Source organism: Protobothrops mucrosquamatus, unplaced genomic scaffold, assembly GCF_001527695.2.
Source record: "Protobothrops mucrosquamatus isolate PMUCROS unplaced genomic scaffold, P.Mucros_1.0 scaffold_282, whole genome shotgun sequence".
Classification (NCBI taxonomy): Eukaryota; Metazoa; Chordata; class Lepidosauria; order Squamata; family Viperidae; genus Protobothrops; species Protobothrops mucrosquamatus.
Window position 1 is genome coordinate 653,426 of NW_015386358.1, and position 25,129 is coordinate 678,554.

Consider the following 25,129-nt stretch of genomic DNA (forward strand, 5'->3'; position numbering starts at 1 on the left):
GGAATAATTTTTAAAAATTTTCAAAGATTTTAAATATGACACAGCTATTAATATATTTGCTTTTTAATTGGTTTTATAGGGGAAATGTTTTTTTGTGTTGTTTTTTAACATGCTGTGAGCCGCCCTGAGTCCCTCTGGGGAGAAGGGCGGCATAGAAGTTTAAATATAAATAAATAAAATAAATAAATAAATAAATAAAATACATGGACCTTTACTTGAATTCCTTGACCAAGGAAATACGCACTGTATTTCTAGAATGCAACTGATTGCATATTGATTTATTTGGTTACTGCTCACCTAAAATCCAGAACAGTCCTACAAACTAGCTGGTTATTGGATATGTAGATATACAGCATATATAATATTTTACCTTCTACATGGTATGGAATTTGCACTCTAGGGCAGAGATCCTCAACCTTTTGGACACCAGGGACCGGTTTTGTGGAGAAAGGTTTTTCCACTGACTGGAGAGTGTGTGGTTTTGTGTGCTACCTGCATCCAACGGATGGGGTTTTTCTTGTTTGTGTTGACTGGTTGCTGCCATGCTGCGGCCCAGTACCGGTCCATGGACTGGGGATTGGGGACTCCTGCTCTAGGATTTCGGCTGTCAATATTTGGCCTCTTCTTATCTTTCAGATTGGCATCCTAACTGCCCTCTCTACCTTTCCCATGCCACCCTTAATCTTTTAGTGGAATGGCAATCTCCTTTGCACTCTCTTCTTTGACGGTTTATGCCCTCACTAGGGACTGCTGTTTTAGTATTTGCCCTCCTTAATATTTTGGCATCTCTTGAGAGTTATATAATAGCGCAGGAGATACAATTGGTAAGCTACAAGCAGAAATTACCTCAATTCCCCCCCCAAAAAACCCCCCATCCAAAATTGCATTACCTGGGTGTATCATTCACTAGTCAAGGATGTGTTTGTGCTTTAATTAACTCTTAGCCCTTGTAATGATGTGGACCAATAAAGCAAAGTCTTCCTTGAGATTCAGGCTATTGTACAACAATCTGCCAATTTTCATGCCATCACATAGACGGATGCTTCCTTATTTTCCTTTTTGTCTGCCTCTCACTTCTTGGCTACCCAGTTTCGGGTGTTTGAAGTCTCTGTGTGCCTGTCATTTTTATTATTTGTTTTACGTTAACATTTTGTAATAGTTTCTACTGTTTATTGAACTGCTTATTTTCTGTGTGCTGTCCTGCCCAGAAAATTTTGTTTTCCTATTGTGGTATAATGTCATTACTCACTACTGCAGAGCTACTAGCCATTAAGGCTAAACTACCTCAAGTACAAAGGGGAATAACACCACCAGGAACTAATGAGTCCTTAGATACTCTGTCTCTGTCAGACTCAAAGGGAGACAGTGTTGGAATATTTTTCTTACATGTTTACAGTATGTTTAAATTAAGTAATGCCTTTGTATAAAAGCTGCTTCTCCATTAGAAACAATACAGACACTACCATGGAGCATATATGTGTAAAGGAAGATATATATCTTATGGGTAAAAAAAAAAATCTGTTTTAGCTCTAGATAAAGAGACATTTATTTAGCTATAAATAAAGATGCAACTGTTCTATCTCTAAATTAAGGAAATCTTTGTTAGTAAAAAGTTAACACATTCCATTCCATTGATAAGGTTTGGCCAAATTTCTAAACTTCAAAATCACGTAGAAAGGGAAATAAAAGAAATGCTATGCAGCCATCCACCTGGAAGCAACTTGATAACTTTGGGTGAATAAATATGTTTTGACTCTCCGCTGATCCTCCAGTGTGTTTTATTGGACTCCCAGCTTGGCAAGGACAATGGGAAAAGAAGTTCTGATACAACCCATGATATGCAACCAAATCATTTTGGCTGCTTAGCATATTTTGTGGTTTAGCTCAGATAACAATCTCAGAACTTACCAATCCATTTCCATGCCCAATTCAAAATGCTTGCTGTTGTCTAAAAAGTGTACATAACCTAAATTTGGACAGCTTGTTATAAATTCGATGCAATTCAATTCTACCGGTTTTATGACTGGATTCATTTACCGTGGTAAACCAAGTATGTCTTACTATGAGTTACGAACCATGACTAAACTTAATGACTGGGTTCATGTATAACTCAATGTCTGGGATTCCCAACCTGGTACCAGTGGAAACGTTCCTGGTCTCCCACTGGACCCACTCTCCATTCTATTTTTTAAATGTTAAAAGATTATTTTAATGGTAGACAACATTTAAAAGAAAGGAACATTCTACAAAATGAAATACTTGTTGCCAGAGTAATTTGGTTACCACAGATATCCTAAATCTTCATTAAACCCGTGATATTTTTAGAAAATAAACACGGACAGTGACTGCACTGAAGTGATTTGCTTTACTCGTAAATGGGGTTAGAAGAAGACAAAGGCAACCTAAAGTTTGACAATGCATCCACAGACGCGGAACAGAGCAAGTGACAGGAAGCTGTACTACTAGCTTGACTTGTACCAATAGTAGAGTAAACTAGTACCTCAGTCACTCCCACTGTGGAAAGATAGACTGGCTTGCATTTTCTTTGAGTAGTCCTGACCAGCTGTTAAAATGATGGCGTCCAGAAAAGTTGGGGGGGGGCTGCTTTGTAGTTTTGTGTCAGTCCTGATGCTGGCAACTGCCTGGACAGGTCCTTGTAGTTTTCTTGACAAATTTTTGGAAGTGGCTTGGCCCTTGCCTTCTTCCTAGAGCTGAGAGAGAGGGACTCAGTGGTGGCGAACCTATGGCACGCGTGCCAGAGGGGGGCACTCAGAGCCCTCTCTGTGGGCACGCGCGCCTCGCTCTTTCGCTAAGTTTTCACAGGAAAAAGCCATTTCTCAAATCCCCTCCTAGCCAAAACAAGCCTCGCTCGCACTTGCTCTGGAGGCTTGTTTTCACAGGATTGCTCTTAAGAAGAGCGAGGCGTGTTTTCTCTGGAGGCTTGTTTTCACTAGGAACGGGCTTGAGAAACGGCTTTTTCCTGTGAGAACTTAGCCCAAAAGCTTGCAGTCTCTGCCAGATCTCCATTGGGATAAAGTCTTTTAGCTCCTATAGAGCGCTTCCAAACACAGCCAGTCCCTGTGTTTGGAAACACTCCATAGGTGCTGAAACATTTTTTAATCCCAACAGAGATCTTGCAGAAGGCTCTGTTTCTCAAGCGCCCCATTCCAGGCATACGGAGCTTGCAGTTTCTGCCAGATCTGGAGGAGATCTGGCAGAAACTGCAAGCTCCGTATGCCTGGAATGGGGCGCTTGAGAAACAGAGCCTTCTGCAAGATCTCTGTTGGGATTAAAAAATGTTTCAGCACCTATGGAGTGCTTCCAAACACAGGGACTGGCTGTGTTTGGAAGCGCTCTATAGGAGCTAAAAGACTTTATCCCAATGGAGATCTGGCAGAGACTGCAAGCTCCATATGCCTGCAATGGGGCGCTTGAGAAATGAAGCGCTCCTTTCCATGCGGTCACACAGGGTGCTTCAAAATGCAGGGAATCCCTGGATTTTGAATAGCCCCATCAGAGCACAAACACTCCACAATCCACAATCCACAATGCCAAATCCTAACCCTCATCCCAGGGCAACTACATTCCTTCATTAACCTCCTTTCCAGCTCCATTCTCTGTATGCAGGACAACAAAAGAAGTTTATGGGACTAAAAAAAGAGATCAATCTAACCTTCCAACTTCTCGCGGAAAAAAAGATCTCTGCAAAGTTGGAAGGTCTGGTTGAACTTTTTTTTTTAACTGGTAGTCCCACAAGCTTCTTTTGTTGCCCTGCATGCAGTGGCGGAGAACAGAGCTGGAAAGGAGGTTAGTAAAGGGAGGCTTTGGGGAAGCGAGGGGAGATGGAGAAGTGTCTCCTCTGGCCTCCGCTGCCTCACTCCGCCAACATCGGGGCTCGGAGACTTGTTTTCACCAGGAAAAAGCCATTTCCCTAGCTCCTTCCTGGAGAAAATGGAGCCAAAGGGCGCCTCGCTCTTATTGAGAGCAATCCTGTGAAAACAAGGATGACAAAGGACAGCACAGTTAGTTTTGAAAATGAAATCCTTAAAGTGTGGAATTCTCTGCCAAATAATTTTAAGTCAATTGAAAGCACTTGGGATTGTTTTCTTGACTTTGTTTGGATCATCTTGTGAGCAGCTGTTTTCAGCTTTGAATTATATCAAATCTGACACCAGAAACAGACTAACAGATGACCTGAATACTGCATGTGTTGCTCTCAAACTTACAAAGTATGAGCCAAAGTTAGACAAATTATCAGCATGCATACAACAGCAAAAATCATATTAATTGTTCAAAAGCATGCCAAATGCAAACTTTTACCTTTCAATAAAAAGTTGTATCATTGAAAGCTTTGTTATTGTGTTTTTCTTTTAAGACAAGAGATGTTAATGCATGAATTGTTTTTTTAAAACTAAAACCTCAGTATTCAGGTTAAATTGCTGTGTTGGCACGTTGTGATAAATAAGTGGGTTTTGGGTTGCAGTTTGGGCACTTGGTCTCTAAAAGGTTTGCCATCACTGGAGGGACTGGCTACAAGGCCATTGAAAATTTAGGGACTCCCTTACAAACAAATAAATGTTTACCCAAAAAGTTCATACACTAATTTACATGTAATTGGATACATTTAAAGATGATTTTGTTGTTAGTTGCGAAATCATGTCCGACCCATCGCGACCCCATGGACAACGTTCCTCCAGGCCTTTTGATGTAAATAAAAATAGAAAACACCTCACAATGGGAAGCCAGATGAGATTAGACTATGGTCCATATTACTTTATGCTGATCAATAGCTTCTAGTATCCTCCCTGCACTCTCTTGTAACTCTTTCCCTCTGGATACTTTAAAGAGCATCAACAAACAGAACACTATCCGGTGATAGCTCTGCAGAGAGGTCATTGTGCTGTATTATGGCTCTGAAAACTTACAAAGTCATTAGGGGAAAAAAGTGCTTTGGAGCATGCTCATGCCTTTTGTTTACAGACATCTGCATGAGCCTGAAAAAGAGGGTGATTTAAAAGTCACATTAAGAACACGCTGCTGATCAATACATTTGTTCAGATTCATGTGGAAGCTTGGGACAAAAAGATGCTGTAATAATAAACAGCTGAGAGTCCTTGTACAAATCTGCAAACACTCCTTTAGTTGAAGATGTAGTAGAACATTATTCAGTTTAGAACAGGTCAAAGGACGATACCACTGCTCAGTCAAAATTTCCACTTACTGTTTGCAGGTAAACATGCACTCTTCCTTAGCATTTAAGAAAAAGAAACTATAGTGCTGAGTTTGTTAGGAGTTGCTGCCACCTACTGATCAGAGAATTTATATTGTTTATTTTGCCAATTCTGGATGAAGAAAACTGCAGGGTACAAGAATGTAGTTGGGCTAATAACTGATCTTTTACATAAAACTTTTATTTTTACTTGGGAAAACCTTTTCAAGGACATATCTCTCACACAAGACTTAATTCAGGTGGCAGGATCAGTGTATGAAAAACCGAATGAAGATGCTTATTCTTAATATTTCTATGTAATAAGAATTGAAATAAATTGGGGAAATGAAACAAGCAAATGATCTTAACTAACTGGTTAGTCTCTAAAGCAGTGATTCTCAATCTTTTATTCACCAAGGACCCCCTTTTGTGGCCACGGACCATGGCCAAGGGTCCCCAAGACTTAAATCAAGATTTAAATCATAACATTTCTTCAAGCCTTCACGGACCTCCTGAGACGACATCGCGTCCCCCCAGGGATCCACCAACCACAGGTTGGGAACCACTGCTCTAAATAATTTAATTTGATTTTTCCCATTCTGAATGCTGCCTTTAAAAAAAACAACCAAGGTGTACTTAAATTAAAAGCACCTGATTTGACAAGATGACACTTTTCATTTTGGACTGAAACTATACTAACAATCCTTATGAATCTTGTTCACCCTGGTATTCCCGAGAATTACAGCCTCAGTTATCATAAGAATACCAGGTTGAAGAAAATTGGCCTGTGCTTGTGGAGACACCTGCGTGAATATGTGGATAGCAGCTGCCTCTGGCAGTAAAGTAAGCAAGCAACACAATTCTTGCTCGGTCAACTTAACATTCCGACTTCTACAGAGATTAACCAAAAGTTCCTGAGTTTTTCTAGATTTTACATTTAAAACATCAGGAACATTTTGTGGGCCACTCCAGGAGTCAGGATGCTACAATAAATAATATGACTGAGCAAGCCTTTTGTTTGTTTGCAGCTGTTTTCTAAAGCCATCTTTCATCATCTTTTAATAAATCCTTAGTGGCTGACAGTTTATCCTTCACTGGTAACTTATTACCTTAAATCCATCGTTCATTTCTTTAGCGGTGACTCCAGGTTTGGAACTCCCTTGACAGACATAGGCAGAGTCAGGAGAGGTCTTACAATTATTTTCATTAGGATGTGGCCAAGACACACCCTGACTTTCAGTTATCTGATTAATTATAGGAATTAAACAAATTATTCAGCTCAGAACTGAACCTTGCACACCCTCTCTTGTTCCTATTGTCATTTATTTGTTCTTCACATTCTACTTTTAGTCCCATTTTTTTTCACTCTGCTCCTTGACTTTTTATTACTGAAGCTTGCAGATCCTTTGCAGTTTTGGCAAACAGAGTTAGGTCATCGACACAGCATGGGTTATTCTTGCACCTTCCTCCAGTCTTAAAACCATGCTCATCTTCCAACCCAGATTCCCTTAATATATATTCAGCATATACGGTAGGTCAGATAAATAATGGTATACAGTCTTGTCGTACTTCTTTGCCAACCTGGAGCCAATCTGTTTTGTTATGTTCTGTGGCTTCCTGACTTGTGTATAGTTTTGCACAAAGACAATGAGATGGGTTTCCATTTTGCTAAGCGCCTTCCACAAGTTAACATAATCCATATAGTTAAAGGCCTTTCTATAATTGATGAAGTACATGCAGTGACTTCTTTTTGGCATTCTTTCAGTTTCTCAGTTATCCTTGGTGTTCTCTAAAGCTAGCTTGAACCTCTGGCATCTTTTTTACCATATATGCTCTAATCTGTGTGGGATGTTCCTACGCATTATTTTCCTAGCAAAGGATGCTGTACACTAGCTTGAACACTCAGTTAAATCACCTTTCTTTATTGGAATAGAGATTGACCTCTTCCGATCTGTTATGTTTTTCATGGATTTGATGGCACACCTCAATTAGAATACTCCTGTAGGTATTCTATCATTTTCTGTAACCTTGGTAAGAACCAAAACATTGACCTAAATTCATGTTTTAATGCTAGACTACATTGCTATTTCATAACTGTTTCCATCTTCAGATGCTTAATAAATGCTGCTGTAATACTCCTAATTGTTTCTTCTCCGAAATTATTTGTTAATGTCCTTTGTCAGATGTTTATCATTATTGGGTTTACCTTTTGGCAATTTTCCTGTTTTGTTTTGATGTCCAGTTTCTTCATCTTTGACAACTTAATGATTACTTTTAGTTCATTGCACAATTCCTCTGGTTCTCTATCAATGAGATTTATTAATGAGATTCTGGACTTCAAAGTGATTCTTGATGTTCTCCTTGAAAAAAGTAGGTAAATGTTCAAGGTCATATTGTGAAAACTGGTTGGCTTGCTTTTTCCTCTTTGGCTTAATTTGGAGCTTGCACATGAGCAGCTCAGGATCCGTTCCAGCCAGGTCCTTTATTTTTTAATTCAGCTCCTCCCCCTTCTTTTAGCTATGAGGTAATCAATCTATGCACACCATTTAGTGATGTCCAGGCATACAGGCATTGTTATCGCTGTATGAAGACAGTGTTATCTATCTGTCTGTCTGTCCGTCCGTCCGTCCGTCCGTCCGTCCGTCCGTCCGTCCATCCATCCATCCATCCATCTATCTATCTATCTAAACACTGGAGTGGCAGAAACTAGTAAGTTCCTCTCCTGCTACATTTTGGCTTCCTAAACCATGCAGTCCAAGTATATTTTCCTTCCTAATATTTCCACCTTTGGCGTTCCAGTCTCCAATCAAAAGCAGCATACTTTGCTTGTGTGTTCTATTTCAAACTGAACGCAATCATAAAATGTATCAATCTTCTTTTATTCTGCACCAGTGGTTGGAGCATAAATTTGGATGTTCATCATATTAAAGGGTTATTTACAAAGTCTACTTGATCACTGATTGCCCTGTTGCCGAGTACTCTTCTTGCTGTACCCTTCCTAACTATAAAGGCAACATTGTTTCCTTTTTTTCTTTCTAATGTCCTGAATAATAGTGTAATTTTCTCACTGAAAATGTCTAATCCTGATCCAGCTCAATGCACTCATGCCTAAAGATGTAAATTTGTAGCAATTTCCTTTCATCTTTTGCCATGCTCTTTCCCGTGTTCACGCTTCTTACATCCATGTTCCCATTGTAATTCTGTTTGAGTAGCTTTGAATTTTCTTTTCCTATATAACGCCATCAGCAATTAGACATCTTGAAGGCTTTAATTTAGCCATGTCATAAATACTATTAGTACTCCAGAAGATCCTCAGCTCTTCCTCAGTGGCATGTTGAGTAAAAGCTGACCTGAGGGGCATTGTGTCATCAAACATATTTCCTATCCATTTGGATTCCTGGGTAAAAAATTCAGGAATGTTTACCATTGCCTTTTCCTGTGCAGTATGAATTGATGTCTTTGCCTTGTCACTAAAGGGATCATCTGCCTCTAGCATCTTCTTATATTGTGCTATCCAACATAGGGACTTATTTGCTTTAGCTGGACAGCTGTGATGACCTTCATGCTTTGGGTCACTCTGCTGGGAATAGCAATAGCCATAGCACTTAGACTTATATACTGCTTCAGTGCTTTACAGCCCTCTCTGAGCGGTTTACAGAGTCAGCCTATGGCCCCCAACAATCTGGGTCCTCATTTTACTGACCTCGGAAGGATGGAAGGCTGAGTCAACCTTGAACCCCACCATCAGGATCGAACTCCAGATTGTGGGCAGAGTTTGCCTGCAATACTGCACTCTAACCACTTTGCCACCAGGGCTTAAGATGTGTTTGAATATTATTTGAGATGTGTTTGAATATTAGTAGCTCAGGTTGCTAGCCGGGCTGTTCGTTTGATCTCCGGGCTGGGTAATTAGGTTGCAAATGTTTCATCTCTGTTCAGGGGGGACATCTTCAGTGCGGTTTGAATTGTGTTCGGTTTGTTTGGAATGTTGCTTCTGGTATTTCAGTTGAAGTAGCTCTCTCGCTCTCAGTGGTTGGTAGGCGGGGTCGATGTCAATTTGTCTGTTCACTGATTGGTTGGTGAAGAACCAGACCTCGAGGAATTCTCTTTTTCTCCTTGACTTTGCTTGGGTTATAATTGCGGTCCCGGTTAGATCGAACGTGTGTCCTTCTGAGTCCTCGTGGACGGACATGAGGGACAATGGGTCATGTCTTTTGATAGCCAGGGAGTGCTCGTGCAGTCTGAATCGGATGTCTGTGAAGATGTTGATTTTTTGGTAGGTTTGGTAGATTTGGTGGTGCTTGATTATCACGAAAGTGTCATCCATGCATACCCATAGCTTGGGGTTTATTTGTGGGAGTACAGTTTCTTCAATTTTTTGCATGATGACTTTTGCATGATAGGGGATCCCCCATATCTGGCCTGGTCGCAGAAGTCATCATGCAAAAAATCAAAGAAATTGTCCTCCCCAAAATAAAACTCAAGCTATGAGTACATGGATGACACCTTTGTGGATAATCAAGTATCTATCTATCTATCTATCTATCTATCTATCTATCTATCTATCTATCTATCTATCTATCTATCTATCTATCTATCTATCTATCATCTATCTATCTATCTATCTATCTATCTATCTATCTATCTATCTATCTATCTATCTATCTATCTATCTATCTATCTATCTTGAGTTTGGTGCACCCTGTCGGCCCAAATATGGCCCTTAATTCTTTGTTAGCAATCCAGGAGCTATTGTACCCTGCAAGAAACTAACAACACCCCTCACCCTACCTCTAGGCCCTTTGGAGCTGAGAGATTTCTGAGGAATTTTTGGTAAGGTAATTTTGCAGGAGGATGGAAAAATCTGATTTAAAAAATGCGAATGGAGACATTAGGGGCAACAAGCCCTTATTGCAGCCCAAAAGCATCATGTGTGTTCACCTGGAAGCAGTGTGCAGCTAGAGAGTAACAAGCTGAGGCCTTATGCTGCATTCCAGACAGAATTGTACGCCAATAGGCAACAACTTTGTGAAAAGAGTTGTTTTAATTCTCACTAGCAGAAAACCCAACTTACTGAAGTCCATTTTCGGTTTTGCTTTGTTTAGTGAATTAAGACTTAAGCTTGACTTATGACCTCAATTGGGAACAGAATGTCTGTCGCTATGTAAGGCAGTTGTTAAGTGAGTCAAGCCTGGTTTCAGACCTTCTTGCCAGAGTTGTGTAGCTAATCACTGCAGTTATTAAGTGATTCATGTGATCGTTAAACAAATCTCCCCTTTGACTTTCCTTGTTGGAAACCAGCTGGAAAGGCTGCGAATAGCAATCATGCTGCAACCGTCATAAATGCATGCTTGGTTGCCAAATGCCCACATTCTGATCTTGTGGCCATGGGAATGCTGCAATGCTTGTAGGTGTGAGGACCAGTGCTGTTGTAATTTTGAATGGGGTTGCTAAACAAATAGTAAGATAATTCACTTGGTTGTTGCAATTCACTTGGTTGTTGCAAAAAGTTGCCAAAATCGAGTATGGTCACATGATGACCCACTTGATAGCCCCATAAATGTAGGCTCAATTACAGTCATAAGTCAAGGACTATCTGTAGAATGGATTAGTTGCATTTACATGAGATGACTACAGCTACTCCTTGACTTATAATCATTCATTTAGTAACCTAAACGGCATTGAACAAAGTTGACTTAGGACCATTTCCACACTTACAACCGTTGCAGCCTCCCCGTGGTCACATGATCAAAACTCACACGCTTGGCAACTGACCCGTATTTATGACGGTTGCAGTGTCCCAGGGTCATGTGATCCCCTTTTGTGACCTTCTGACCAGCAAAGTCAACGAGTTAAACCAGATTCACTTAATGACCGTGTGGCAACAATGGCAGCGATTCACTTATAACATCCGTATCAAGAAAGGTCGCAAAAGTTGGAGCAAAACCCACTTAGCATCTGGCTCGCATAGCAATAGAACTTTTGGGGCTCAACTGTGTTCATAAACCGAGGACTACAGTATGTACAGATATTCCAGATTGTGCCTCTAATGGCAGAGAAAAATGTTGACATGTCTCTCTCCGGAGTCACTTTCAGACAAATTTGCCAAACCAGCAAGAAATTATATACATAATTTATACACATAATTTCTCAGAGTACAGAGAAGAGCAACAAAGATGATTAGGGGACTGGAGGCTAAAACATATAAGGAATGGTTGCGGAAATTGGGTGTGTCTTGTTTAATGAAGAGAAGAACGAGGGGGGACATGATAGCGGGGGTCCAGTATCTCAGGGGCTGCCACAAAGAAGAGGGAGTCAAGCTATTCTCCAAAGCACCTGAAGGCAGGACAAGAAGCAACAGATGGAAACTAATCAAGGAGAGAAGCAACCTAGAACTAAGGAGAAATTTCCTGACAGGAAATTGTGCCAGCAGCCTAAAGGAGTAGGAGTAGGAGTTAGAAGAGACATAAAGTATTCTTGAGCTAAGGGCTTTAAAGCTTATCAATACTATTTTGAATTTTGCCCGAAAATACAAGCTGGTAACTGGCAGTTTAATAGTACTTTTGCAATATGATCTTGCCTGTGAGTATCCTTGAACTATCTCACTACTGTACTATAGACAACATGCAGTTTTCAGAACTTTTTAAGGGTTTTCCTTGGATCTGATGAGAGACATATTGCAAAATCAATATTTTGGGGTTACAAAAATACATTAAAGTAAGCACATCATTTTTTTTTACATTTCTTACCAAGAATTATTTACTGCTAGTCAATAAAAGGTAATATACACACTCCCCTCCTTTTCCTGTACACACAGCAATTTGAAAATAGGAAAACATTGCAAATGGTTTACACACACAAAAACTAGACTGTAACTTAAAATTGCTTTAATTGCCTTTGGTTTTCCAACATGCAAAACTGAATTAATATATATGTACATGTGGCTATTTCTGAATATTCTAATCACATTCTACCGTACTTTGACAAAAGCAAAACTCTAAAAACAGTTGCTAGCTTTTGGCAAAGATTGTTCTATCATCTTTTGGGGAACGGTTGCTGGAATTGGGTATGTCTAGCCTAACGAAGAGAAGAACGAGGGGGGACATGATAGCAATGTTCCAATATCTCAGGGGCTGCCACAAAGAAGAGGGAGTCAAGCTATTCTCCAANGTTTTTAAGAAGAGACTAGACAGCCATTTGTCCTAAACGGTTTCCTGCCTGAGCAGGGGGTTAGACTAGATGACCTCCAAGATCCCTTCCATCATCATCATCATCATCATCATCATCATCATCATCATCATCAGTATTATTACTATTATACATTATCTGTATAAGCACAGTCTAGGGCAATACCCCCTATGTTGGAAATTTTCCCCTGCTTGAGCCACTGAATGCCTTATCTTGATTGATGTGGGAAAATTTAACCAGAGACTCTCAGCATTAGCCAGATCCTACGATCAGAATAGATCCCAGAAGACTTCATTAGGGTATGGCTGGGGGTGGGGGGAGGAAAGTGTTTCCACTTTTATTTCTGGAAAGAGCAGGAACCATTGTGATTAGAAAATATCAACCATACCCACTTTTCGAACATTCAACTTACACTTTAAGGCTTATCTATATTGTATCATAATGCATTCACTGTATTATATTATGTGTTATCACTTCTGCTAATAATAAATTTAGAAAGAGTACAGCCAAAAACTCTTGGGACTTGTCCATGCAATTGCCAGGATTCAAAACTGTCTCACAAACACTTAAAAAAATAAAATGTAGTGACATAAGGACCATAACGGACGAGAAGACCCTTGTAGCATCTGGAAACCTCCTAAGGTTTGAGGCCAGCTCATCTAATTTCCTAGTTCCCTAGAACTGTTCAGTGATAGGCTTTATTTGGACATGAAAGCCAACTGCAGCTTCTCTATAGATTATTGTATTCAGGAGATGTGTGCTATAAACCTTCCCCCCACCCAAAAAATCTTCTCAGTTTACAAGTATACTTTTCCATATTCCACTAGCAGGTCTGATGATGGTAAGGGCTGGATCTAAAGGACCAAAAGCGCAGAAGAAAAAATCAGGCTAGGGCAAGGAACTTTATCCCTGCAGAAACACAGTGATAATAGAAACTGATTCCACCTATGATGCATTAACTTTCTTTTTCCTGAAGTGTTAGGTGGACTGAGTTAGCACTGAGCATGTTCAGTTAATTTCCAACTCCTGAGAGGTGACTGTTGACAGCTGTGACTTGAGCCCACCTGCCAACCTGGCTTATTTTTCACAGCACCCCCCAATCTGCTAGAACAGGGAGAGAGGTAAGGAGAAGAACAGAGACGTGGAGAATTGTGTATGGCCAGTGGGAAGGGTTTTCCTCGTGTTCTGATAGAGTGCTATAAGTTTGGGGTTCTCTCTTAGCGCTCAGTCCTTTTATTTGTATACATGCGTGTGTGCAAGAGCGTTAATGGAGAAGACAAAGGCAAATTTGACCAATCAAGCATATAGTGCAATGTGTATAAATATGTGCATGCAAAAGTATTATTTGCAGTTACCTGCGGTAGGTTCATCCCTCTCTCTGCCCTTCCACGCCATTGGCAGTTGCTGCATGTTCTCATTTGTAAGGTCATACTTTACAGTCTTTACTTGCTGAAATATTAACAACCCTTCCTATCAAGAGAGCAGAAATTATGGGCTTCCTACCAACAAATTATTTAACTAGGTTTCTTCTTGATGATAGCAGCTCTTAAATATTTGAACAATGTTCTAAGTTCACTATCTAATCGCTGAAGCAAAGGCAATAAAATAACTAGAGTTCAGAGGAGCAATAAACACAAAATGGCCTATTTTGGCCACCAGAGGGCATTAAGACAGTACCTGAGAAGTATGAGACAAAAATTCAAGAAGCATGAGATTAAAAAAAATCAGGAAAAACGTAGAAAACTTAAAAAAAAAATGCTGAGGAATATAATAATACTGTTGCATTTTTCCCCCTCAGAAAATGACATTATATTAGAAAAAACAAATAAGTACAGTATTATTAATAGTGTGAGGTGGGTGAACATATTTTGTACACCTACAGGTCTAGGGACAATTCCCTTTTCCTGTAAGGCTGTGGATTCTGAAAGTTTACAAAGATAAGCACACTATGGTTAATTTACATTACAGCATCCACCATTACTATGTATTATAGAAGTCCAAAATCTGAACACCTTTCCCGCCCCCCGCCCCCGTTACAATATACAGCAGGTATTAGAAGCCTTTGTGGGGTATCACCATTATTATGCACTTGTGCAGCCTGGATCTTTAGAAAGAAAATCCTAACATCTGGAAAAACTGTCAAATCTTGCAAGCTTTCATCAGTGTTACATTCTTGATCTTACATATTTTTGTAAGAAAACTGCAATCCTGCATAGCGGCTTTTTACAATATTATATCATTGGTCTCAGACCTGGGGTTAATGTATTAGTTTATTTTGGGAGGCCCCATTTTGTTTGATTTGTGTTACTTTTAAGATTATTTTATTCCAGGGTGTCTTGGTAGTTTTATGTTTTATTTGTATGGATTATTTTGTTTTGTATGCTATCCAGAGTTCATTAGAGTTGGGTGGTCTTTGGAAATATCACACCTGTCTTAATACCTACAAGAGTTATACTGTCAATCTTGATTTACAATGCAAAGCTAATAGGAAGACAGCAGAGATTCATTTTTATAAATTCACAAAAGAAGAGATTTTAGGTGAGCAGAGCAAAATCCTTCCCCTTCCCCTTGGTGGTTCTGTTTAGGTACCTTTCTTCTCAGACAAGCTCTAGTGATGAAAGTATGTTTGTCCTATAGGGAAAAAAAATAGGGAAAAATCTATAATGGAGCAAAAGCCTGGGGAAGGATTCAGAATACAGAATTGTAAGGGACCTTGGTCTTCTAGTCCAACCCATCTGACTTATGTGTCCTTTCATTGTTAAAAACACTTCTCATCTAAAGATGTTGCTAAATCTGAGGGGTCCAGAGCATAAGGTCCTCTTGAGAGCTCCCACACATATTCCTGGTAATCTCTCCTTCCGTTTCGCTCCCACCCACAAGATAGATCTGCCAGACCAGGTTGCCCCTGGCCATTTTCTGAAAGCCCTGTGTTCTCTAGTACAGGCAGTCCTCGACTTACGACCACAAGTGAGCCCCAAACTACTGTTGTTAGCTGAGAAATTTGTTAGGTGAGTTTGGCCCAGTTTTATGACCTTTTTTGCCACAGTTCTTAAGTGGAACCCTGCAGTTGCTTAAGTTAGTAACAGGATTATTAAGTGAATCTGGCTTCCCCACTGGCTTTGCTTGTCAGGAGGTTGCAACAGTCGTAAATGTGAACCAGTTGCCAGGCAATCGAATTTTGTTCGGAGATGCTGTAACAGTCGGAAGTGTAAAGAATGGCCATAAGTTACTTCTTTCTGTGCCGTTGTAACTTTGAATGGTCCCCAAATGAACTGTTGTAAGTTGAGGACTACCTGTACTCTAGCCCACCTGGAAGCCTTTCCTGTCTTCTCCTGATAGGCATAGAAAGTCATGTTTTCCAACTTGTGACAGCTGAAGCAGTGCTGCCCAGCTGGCCTCCTGCGCCTCCTTTCACCAGGGGTAAACTCCACTCACTGGCCACTGTGCCCTGGGACAAGAACACCCCCCTTGCTCTGGTCACCATCCTCCATAGTTGTCTTATCCTGGATGGCTGGGACACTGAAATGCTGTACTTCTTTTTTAAACTGGGTCAGTGGTCCTTTTGTACTAGATGAGATGGATACAGAGTTCTGCCAGTTTCTTTTTATAGCTTAAGGTGATAGGAAGAGTAGTAAAACTCTTCTTCTTCTTCTTCTTCTTCTTCTTCTTCTTCTTCTTCTTCTTCTTCTTCTTCTTCTTCTTCTTCTTCTTCTTCTTCTTCTTCTTCTTCTTCTTCTTCTTCTTCTNCTCCTCCTCCTCCTCCTCCTCCTCCTCCTCCTCCTCGTAGTCCTCAACTTGCAACAGTTCATTTAGTGACTGTTGAAAGTTATAACAGCACCGAAAAAGGTGCCTTATGGCTGTTTTTCAGAGTTATGACCTTTGCAGAATCCCCATAATCTTGTGCTCAAAGTTCAGATGCTTGGCAACTGATTCATGTTTATGACCGCTGCTGTTTCCCAAGATCATGTGATCCCCTTTTGTGACCTTCTGACAAGCAAAGTCAATGGGGGAAGCCAGATTCATTTAACAACCGGGTTACTAACTTATCAGCTTCAGTGATTCACTTAACAACTGTGGCAAGGAAGGCCGTGAAAGACTCACTTAACAAATGTCTCAGTCACAGAAATCTTGGGCTAAATTTTGGTCATAAGTGGAGGACTACCTGTAGGTCAAACATCCATCGATGGGGAAGAAAGCAATTGTGTTCTGTCCCAGCCTACGTACATCCTTGATACTTCACAAAGACAACCCCTCTTTTTACAGTAGACTGGAAAATAAACCCTTTTTATTTGACTTACAGACCTGATAATTGTCCCAGAAAACAAAAGCAACAGAACACTTTTCCAATGGAGACCTTGTCCAAAAGCAAAACGGAGCATGAGTCAAACAGGAAATAACTCACAGGCAAAACAAACAGACCATGATCTCTTGACTCTGAAGTTCTTTGCAAACGGTTGGCTCCAGCAACCAGCCCTGCCCACACATTCCCTTTTTGTTACGCAGCCCCCAAGGCGTGGCTTTTCACTGCTTTCTCCTCCTCCCTGGAGTCGCACCATTGCCTCCCTCTGTCCTACTCGTGTGACCTGTCTACGTTTACGAGCGTCTCTGAGGTTTTCCAGCTGTGCTTCCTCAGAGTCCGACTCAGCTTTTCAGCACAGCTGGCTCTCAGCTTGATCATGAGAGGAAAGATCAGCCTCTTCATTAGTTTGTAAATCCTGCAGCTCATCAGAGCCTTCCTCCAACTCTGATGGCTCTCCAAGCCTCTCCTCCTCCTTCTCTGATTCCCCAGATTCAACTACCGGGATCACAGGCTGGCACAGAATCACAACAAATTGGTGGTTTCTCCCTCAGCATAGGTGGAAGGGGTAAAGAAGCAGAGGAATTCACCAATTGGAGGCTATAATAAATAACGGTCATGAATACCAAGTCATCACTATGGCCAAAGCAGAGGAAGAGATTGAATTCCAAAAGGGGGCTTCATTTCCAGCCAGTTTGCCAAGGACTCAAGGCTGCAGGACAGGAATAAAAAACCTTAGTCCCCCTGCTGACACTTTTTCCCTTTGTGCTCTCTTCATTTCCTCCCTTCCCAAGCCACAGCAGTGACATCTTCATCTCTCTCTTTCTCTTAGACTTCAGAGAGCATCATGAGTAAACCTGCAGACATGGCTGGCAGCTTTGCTTCTCCCGAGGTATTTCTAGGGAGGAACAGAAGGAGGAAAGAAAGAAAATAGGACAGAATCTGCTGGGGGGGGAGGGAGAGGTTGGGCGGTGGTACCTTATTATGGTACCAAATGTGGGAACTTTCCATCTGCAGGTGCTGAATTTGCTCTATTAGAGCCACCACTGTTTTCTGTCCTTTCTAATGTGTAGTTGCATTTAAAGACAAAAAACACTGTCCCATCTCAATTGATCCCAGGTCAAAGACATTGATGAAACATAAGCATGTTCAGAGAAAGGCTATCAAGATGGTGAGGCAACTGGAAATCAAGTCCTATGAGGAACAGTTAAAAGACCTATGTAGAGCTTGTAGAAGAGAAGGCTGAGAGAGGATATGATAGCTGTCTTCAAATATCTGAAGGACTGTCACATTGTAGAGAGTTTGGACTTGTTCTCATTGGCTCCAGAGAGAATAAAACTGGAATTAGTAGGATGGAAATTCAAGGATGCAGATATTAAGGTGAACGTCTTGACAGTAAAAGCTGTCAATCAGTGGAATGGATTGACAGCTTGGAGCAGTTTCTTCCCCCTCACAGGAATTTTCCAAACAGAGCCTGGATAACCATCTATTGAGAATAGTGTAGTGAATCCTACATTGTGCAGGAGGTTGGACTCTATGACCTCTCTGGATAGTTCAATAATTCTATGAAACAAAAAGTAGCAAAGAGCATAGGATATCAGTTAATGGCCTACGTGCCAATCCATGGCATCAGATTCGTATCCAAATTTTTAGGAATCTGAGTTCATTTTGTCCATGAAAAAAATTAAGGTACTTCTTAGGAGACAGGCTTGGTTTTTATAGAGGGTGACCACACCCGGTATAAGTCAGCAAGGCATCCATTGAAGGCATGTTGAACGCTCATGAAATGACAAAGATATTCAAGCGCCTCTAAACAATTCTTAAGTAGAATGATTTTTTGACAGAGCTACAGTAAATAAGAGAACTGGAATTCTCCCAGTACCTTTCCTTTATATTTGAAGTGTTTCCAATGATATCTAATACGAGGCTGATGACAATAAAGAAGTTGTGAGTATAACAAAAAATCATTCTTCTTCATGGTGATGTTCATGAGAAATATATGAGGTCCCTCAAAGAGAATAACCGCAGGAATGAGTGACTTCAGATATTCCCCCCCCAACCTACTTGAACAATGGTTCAGATGGGAAATTACTGTTGGAGGAAGCACAATCCCTTTATGGATCTTAAGAACTTCATAAAAAAACTGGAGCATGGGCATTTGTGTTCAAGAACAAAGCACTGTTTTTATAATGTATGATTTAAAGGTAGCCTTCCCTACAGAGCAAGCGACCCCTCAATCTTCTGTACAGAATCGTGTTCGTGTACGTTTTATTTTATTATATCATACTTTCTCTTTTCTCTAAGGACCTCACAGGCGGACAGCTTGGAGCCTGTGAGCCCCAATTGGCCCTAGTCTGTTTTGTCTGTTGTTCTTCGACTCTCTGTGAGACCCACTTGCACTTCCTATTACTCAGTTGACGAGCCTGAAGCTGAGCAGTTGGAAACAGATGGCAATAAAGCAGCAGCTATCTGGAGTAGGGGAGCCAGAAAGTGGGGGGGGGAATGAACTGTTCCTCCATGAATTGGCAAGCTATGCATGTGTGCAAGTCCAGCCTTGAGAATCCAAATGGTTGGACACTCTTGGTTTTCATTCCCCTTCTCTTTATCCTCAAACTGTGAGGATATTCTGTGGGGATAGGAACCTATTCTGTGAGATAGGTTACACACAGAGAGAATGACCTATTTTAGACATACATATGATCGCTATTAAACCATTATACAGATCTGTCTCTTTGCACCCTGCATATTTGTCCTTGGTCATTGTAATTCAACAACTCCTGGACTGGTCTATATAGGTACATGCTGCATTTGGACGTATCCTAAATCAAATCAGATCTGAAAGAATGTAGATGGGCTTCTCCCAAAGTGGCCTAAATCTGAAGTTTAGTTAATGTTTCCGCAATTCAGAGTGACACAAAGACACTGCATGTCAGCACAACTGAGTCTGATTGTGCATACAGAGGAAAAATATAGCTATTTCAAAAAATCCCATGGAGGGCAAAGACATTTAAATTTAAATTCTTAAATTTGGGAGATATATATATAGAGAGATATAGTCCTCATCCTATGACCAAAATTGAGCCCACAATTGGGGGCTGTGATGGTTGTAAAGGTAGTCATCACATGACCAGACCCAATTTTATGGCCTTTTTTGCAGCAGTCGTTAAGCGAGTGCCGCAGATCGTAAAGCAAACGCAGCAGTTGTAAAATGAATGCAGCAGTCATTAAGTGGTCATTAAGGGAATCCATTATTCACTATGGGGCGGTTTTGTCGGAAACCAGAAGTAAACCCTGGTTTCTGGCAAAAACATTGCATTTGTGATCAAGTGGCTGCTGGGTGCTGCAAACTGCTGTTAAGTGTGGTCTGATTGCCAAGCGCCCAAAATGCAGCCACATGACCATGGGGGGAGGGCAGACATTGGACCGTTGAGCCTGGATCATAAGTAGCTTTTTTGTCATAATTTTGAATAGTCGCTAAACAACCAGTCATGTGTCAAGGGCTATCTCTATTTAGCCACAGATTGCTCAGACCTGCTCTGTTAGACTCTTACTACCTTTGACCAGAAATCATAATAACTTGTCCCCAAAAAATTAATCCCTCTTGTAATCCCATAGCTGGTGGGAGGATGAGAGTCACAATCTGACTCACCTCCTTTGAAGTCACTGGGCTGATGAAGGCCCACTGCACGGAAATGTAATACAACAGAGGTGATAAGGAGAAGGGCAGGAACCTGGAAACTTCTCTAGTTTCCTAATGGGTGAATAAGAGAAGTCAACTCTAATGTCCTTTGCTCAGGGAAAGAGGACTTTTGTGATATTGATCAACAAGCTCAAATGTCTACCTTTACAAGGGCAAGGGCAGTGATTCACAAAGCAGCCCTAATTGCCTCTCCAATGCAAAGCCTTTTTTAGAAGCCTGTTAGGACTTCCTAAAACAGTGATGGCGAACCTTTTAGAGACCACCGAGTGCCCAAAAACTGGTCCCACCCCTGCTCCATCCCCTGCCCCGCCCCCACTCCGCCCATCTCCCGCCCCGCCTGCCCACAGGGCCACCACCTCCAGGGCCCGCCGCAGAACGCCCAGGCAGCCCAGCAGCGCTATGGTGGTCAGGCCCTCTGCCCGCGCCCTGCAGCATCAACTGTGCACAATGGGGTGTGAGGGCAGAGTCTTGTTTATGCTGCCTGGCTGCCATGTCCTTGGCTGCACTGCTCCACGTAGGCCACGCTCAGGGGTGACTCTCCTTCAGGGGGGCTGCTGGAGAGGAGGGGGTTGTGGGGGGAGGCGAGGCTGGGGCAACGGCACGTGTGCCCACAGAGAGGGTTCCGAGTGCCGCCTCTGGCACCCATACCATAGGTTCGCCACCACTGTCCTAAAAGGAAGCCTCCTCTCCCCACACTTCTATTTCTATGATAACAGATAGCACTTTATTGTATTTATTCTTCTCTCTTCCCTGTGGTCATTTGCTGCTTTCAGATGTCTATGAATCAAATGCTTGTTAGACAGTGCCAGGAGCAAGAAAAGTCAAGAAATATCATGGAATGGTATGGGACAAAAGGAGATTTTTTTCAGATGCTTTGGATACAGCTCTCACCATCTCAGATGGTGCTGGAGCTGATAGGACCTTCATCTAAACGCAGCTAGAGGACACATTTGCAGCTCTGGAATATGTCATTCTCCCTTTTGCTTTGCCAAAGGATTTCTTTTCAAACACACACACACTCCTGAAAAGTGTTCAAGAGCTACCATAAAACGAAAGTATCCCTGTGCATGCAGAGAGAAGATGTTTTTGTTCTATTGAATAGTTCGCAATCAGTATCCATGCGCTCAAGTATTTAGAACTGGAACCTGAGATCAGAAAGGTGCTGAATTTCATGGTAGTTTGAAAAAAAAGAAAAAGAAAAATTATAATGACTTAATGGCCTGTCATTCCTTGTGATGGAAGATGCTGCGTTAAAGTTCCAACTGTTCAGCTGAGTGGATAAGGTTTTCTGCCACTGAGATCAGAGATTAAGCTTGATCAATTTCTCAGAGCCAATGGCTCAGGGTTAAAGAAGAAAGGGAATTTAATTGCAACTCTACACTTGTGATATAAACAGCAGCTGCTGGGGCAGGGTGTGTGTGCGTGAGTTTTAACACTGACAAGTGGCTATGTGCATTTCAATTGGATGTCATTGGTACTTGCTGAGGTAAAACCAAAGAAAGCAATGAAGAGTCATTGACCTCAGAGAGAGAAGTTAATCCCCCCACATTTATGGCCCATAATCTCAGTGGGATTCAGTTTTTCCTGATCTGATAGGCCAGGGGCAGTCAGCCTTGGCTCTTGTATGACTCGTGGACTTCAAGTCCCAGAATTCCTGAGCCAGCATGGCTGGCTCAGGAATTCTGGGAGTTGAAGTCCACGAGTCATAAAAGAGCCAAGGTTGCCTACCCCTGTGATAGGCGATCATAAAACACACATCCATGAATTGTATCGATTTAAGAGAGTCCAATGCATGTTTCCAAAGTGATTCAGAGGAATCGCTTTTCCCCTTGCACAAGGGCGCATGCAGTACATCCCTACTCTTTGTTAGAACAACCCTACCCTTTTTCAGGGTTCAGAGTTGCACAAATGAGTGGATTCTATAAAGCAGCAGCACTTTTTTCCCTCAGGCATCTCCAGAAGCCTGAAAAAAAACCACCATATTATTTTAACACGGGGTTCTCCAACCTTGTCAACTTTACGACTTGTGGACTTCAACTCCCGAATTCCTCAGCCAGCTGGGAGTTGAAGTCCACAAGTCGTAAAGTTGCCAAGGTTGGAGATTCCTGCTTTAATGAATGCCAGAGAGAGCAAAATATACTGTAAAACAGGATCTGGCCGTGGCATGGTAGGAAAAATGAGCTGTCCCTCCAGGGCTGGGATTAGGTTTCTTCACGCATGCCTTGTGTGGCCTAGAAGTAGGGTTACCAGCTATTCCTTTCAGTGGGGCTCCTATGCATTTAAAGCAGTGCACCATGCAGAAATGCTTTAAAATATATAGATGGAGCTGCCACCCCCCCTTCTCCTTCTTCTGCTTTTAACGCTAAGCACTCCTTTGCAAACCTTAAGAGAAATAACTTGACCTGTCAGCCAATTTACAGTATTTATTCTTTCAGGCTATTAACTGTTTTCCGTTTAACTGATTATCATACATATTACATTTTCTCCAGCACAGATGATGGTACGGTGCTTTTCAATCACGACAGTTCCTTCTCTAAATCGTTCAACACAAATAATTTATTGCTGGGGAAATCCTTTCCCACACATTGCTTAAATTGGAATCTGGAGAGGCACACAAGTCTTTCACACAAACATAAGTGAAGGGCTGAATCATGCCTGATAAGTGGACAGAACCAGGAAACGTGCTTTTTAAAAACAATTATGGGCAACACCAATACAATGATAGAATATGCAGGTCAATGTGCCGGCTGATATTTTCAGGATCAAATCGCACTAGAGCATTCTGTGGAGAACTAGTTTGCAAGCTAGAGGTGGAGCTTTAAAATTACCCTTAGAACATAAATACTGAGACATAAATAGGTAGCGGTTAAGAGATAAACATTTCCTGCCTACAAGTAAAGAGAAAGAAAACCAAAATCAGGAAAAAATGTTTTTAAGTGCTAATATCTGATGCTAACATCTCTGCCAAGTAATGCTTTAATCTTAAGCATGAAAAACAAGTCACTCAGCAGATTTCGCAGATATCATGTAAAGGCAACTCTTATCCTCTATAATTATGTATCCATTATTGTAATGCTAATTATAGCCACAGTGTCATGTAATAAATCATCCTAAGTGAACTGAGGCAATTGAAGTGCAATGAACCCTTATTTATTATTTACAATGGCTTTTTGTACGGTACCTTTCATCACAAAACTGAGATTTGATCTAGATGCAAAACCTTTTGGATGCATCTTTTAATCTGGGGTTGAGATCTTGGTGTTCTCTAAATGTTTTGGATTATAACTCCCATAACTCCCTATTACTGGCCATGTTGGCTGGGACTGATGGAAGTTTAAATCTAAAATGTGGAGGTGTCCATGCTGCTTACTCATTTAATTCTTCAATACCTGTTGCTAAACAGAAACAGTGGGTGGTATGATGCCATTCAGAATCCATGTATTGTTTAATTTAATCCAGTACATCTCAGATTTGAGCAGAAATAAAGCAAACTTGTATCTAAACATTTGATGCAAGATATTTCTGTTCCCAAGGGCGGTGTTTTGACTGTAGCGTATTTCCCAACCCTATTTCTGTCAATAAATATGGCAAAAATAAGCCTTAACATTGGTAAAATCTATGCTTGGCCAAGGTGCTTTTTCATAATGACCAATTTTATGTCCTGCCCTTCCCATGTATTTTAATTAAGATGGAATTTTAATTCCATCTTATAGAAAAGTTATGAGAAGGTAAAAAAATTTATTATTTTTTGTAACTTTTTCAGTTTATCCTCAAAAAGGAAACATTCTACCAACTAGCCAGCAACTAAGCTCTTAGCAAAACTAAGATTTCTTCCCATCACTGATACTACAGAAACCAGGCAATCATCACTCACCATAGTGAAATCTTCAGGCCTGCAAATTTCTCCACGGTATCTACAGGTCAGCATCATGTCCTCAAGCTGATGGCTGCTGCGGTCATAAAAGTTAAGCAGATTGAGGGGCTCCTCAGGCACTTCCAAGCTAGGTGTAGCCAGGGGAAAGCCTGCTTCCAGGTAGGTACCCACATCATAGCCCCAAAGCGGGGAAATATAAGACAAGTAATCGTAGGTGAGCTGAGACACTCGGATGCGATTGATATTGCAGAAAGTGATAGCAGGGAAAGTCAGCTGTGGACTCTCCTGCTCCTCCAGCTGTGTGATGTGATGATATTCCAGATAGTAAAAAATTCGTCCAGCTACCTGGGATAAGAAAATGGATAGAAAGATCAGGAACACACCTGCCCAGAGGGTCTGGCGGACTCCAAATCCATTCCCTATGAAGATATGGTTGGCCCCATGCAAGGTGCAGCTGTTGGCAAAGGCTGCCAGATTCGGGGCTGTTCCTTCATCTTTCTCCCCTAGTTCTTCTTCCTCTTTGGAGTCCTCCTCTGAGTCTTCTGGATTGTGCTGGTCAAAGAGAGATTTGTCATGATTTCTTTCAGCAGGGCTCTTGGTGGTGTGCCTCTCTTTGCTTGAGGAGAAGGAGATGGTGCAGAATATCTGGATTGGCATTCTGCCCTTTCCTGCCAGGTTTCTTCAAGTAGACCCCTCCCTGGCTGGCTATTAACAGGACTCTCCCAGGATTTCCTAGCGCTGGAGGTCAGAGGTGAAAGGAACAGAAAGTAGCTGAAGCGAGTTTGGGAGATGCGGGAAGGAGGTGAGAAAAGGGCTGGGATTGGACGAAAGGAACCGGAAGAAAGGAACAGGAGAAAAGGA

The 25,129-nt window shown here is 41.4% G+C and overlaps 1 protein-coding gene across 1 annotated transcript in view; it reads right to left on the reverse strand.

The window, feature by feature from the left end:
- Positions 1–24,925, reverse strand: part of ASIC1 (acid sensing ion channel subunit 1) — a 59,429-nt gene extending 34,504 nt beyond the window's left edge. Inside the window, exon 1 of the mRNA XM_029287275.1 lies at positions 24,269–24,925. Coding sequence (XP_029143108.1) covers positions 24,269–24,925 — 657 coding nt within the window. The remainder of the gene's footprint in view (positions 1–24,268) is intronic.
- Between the last annotated feature and the right edge of the window lie 204 nt (positions 24,926–25,129).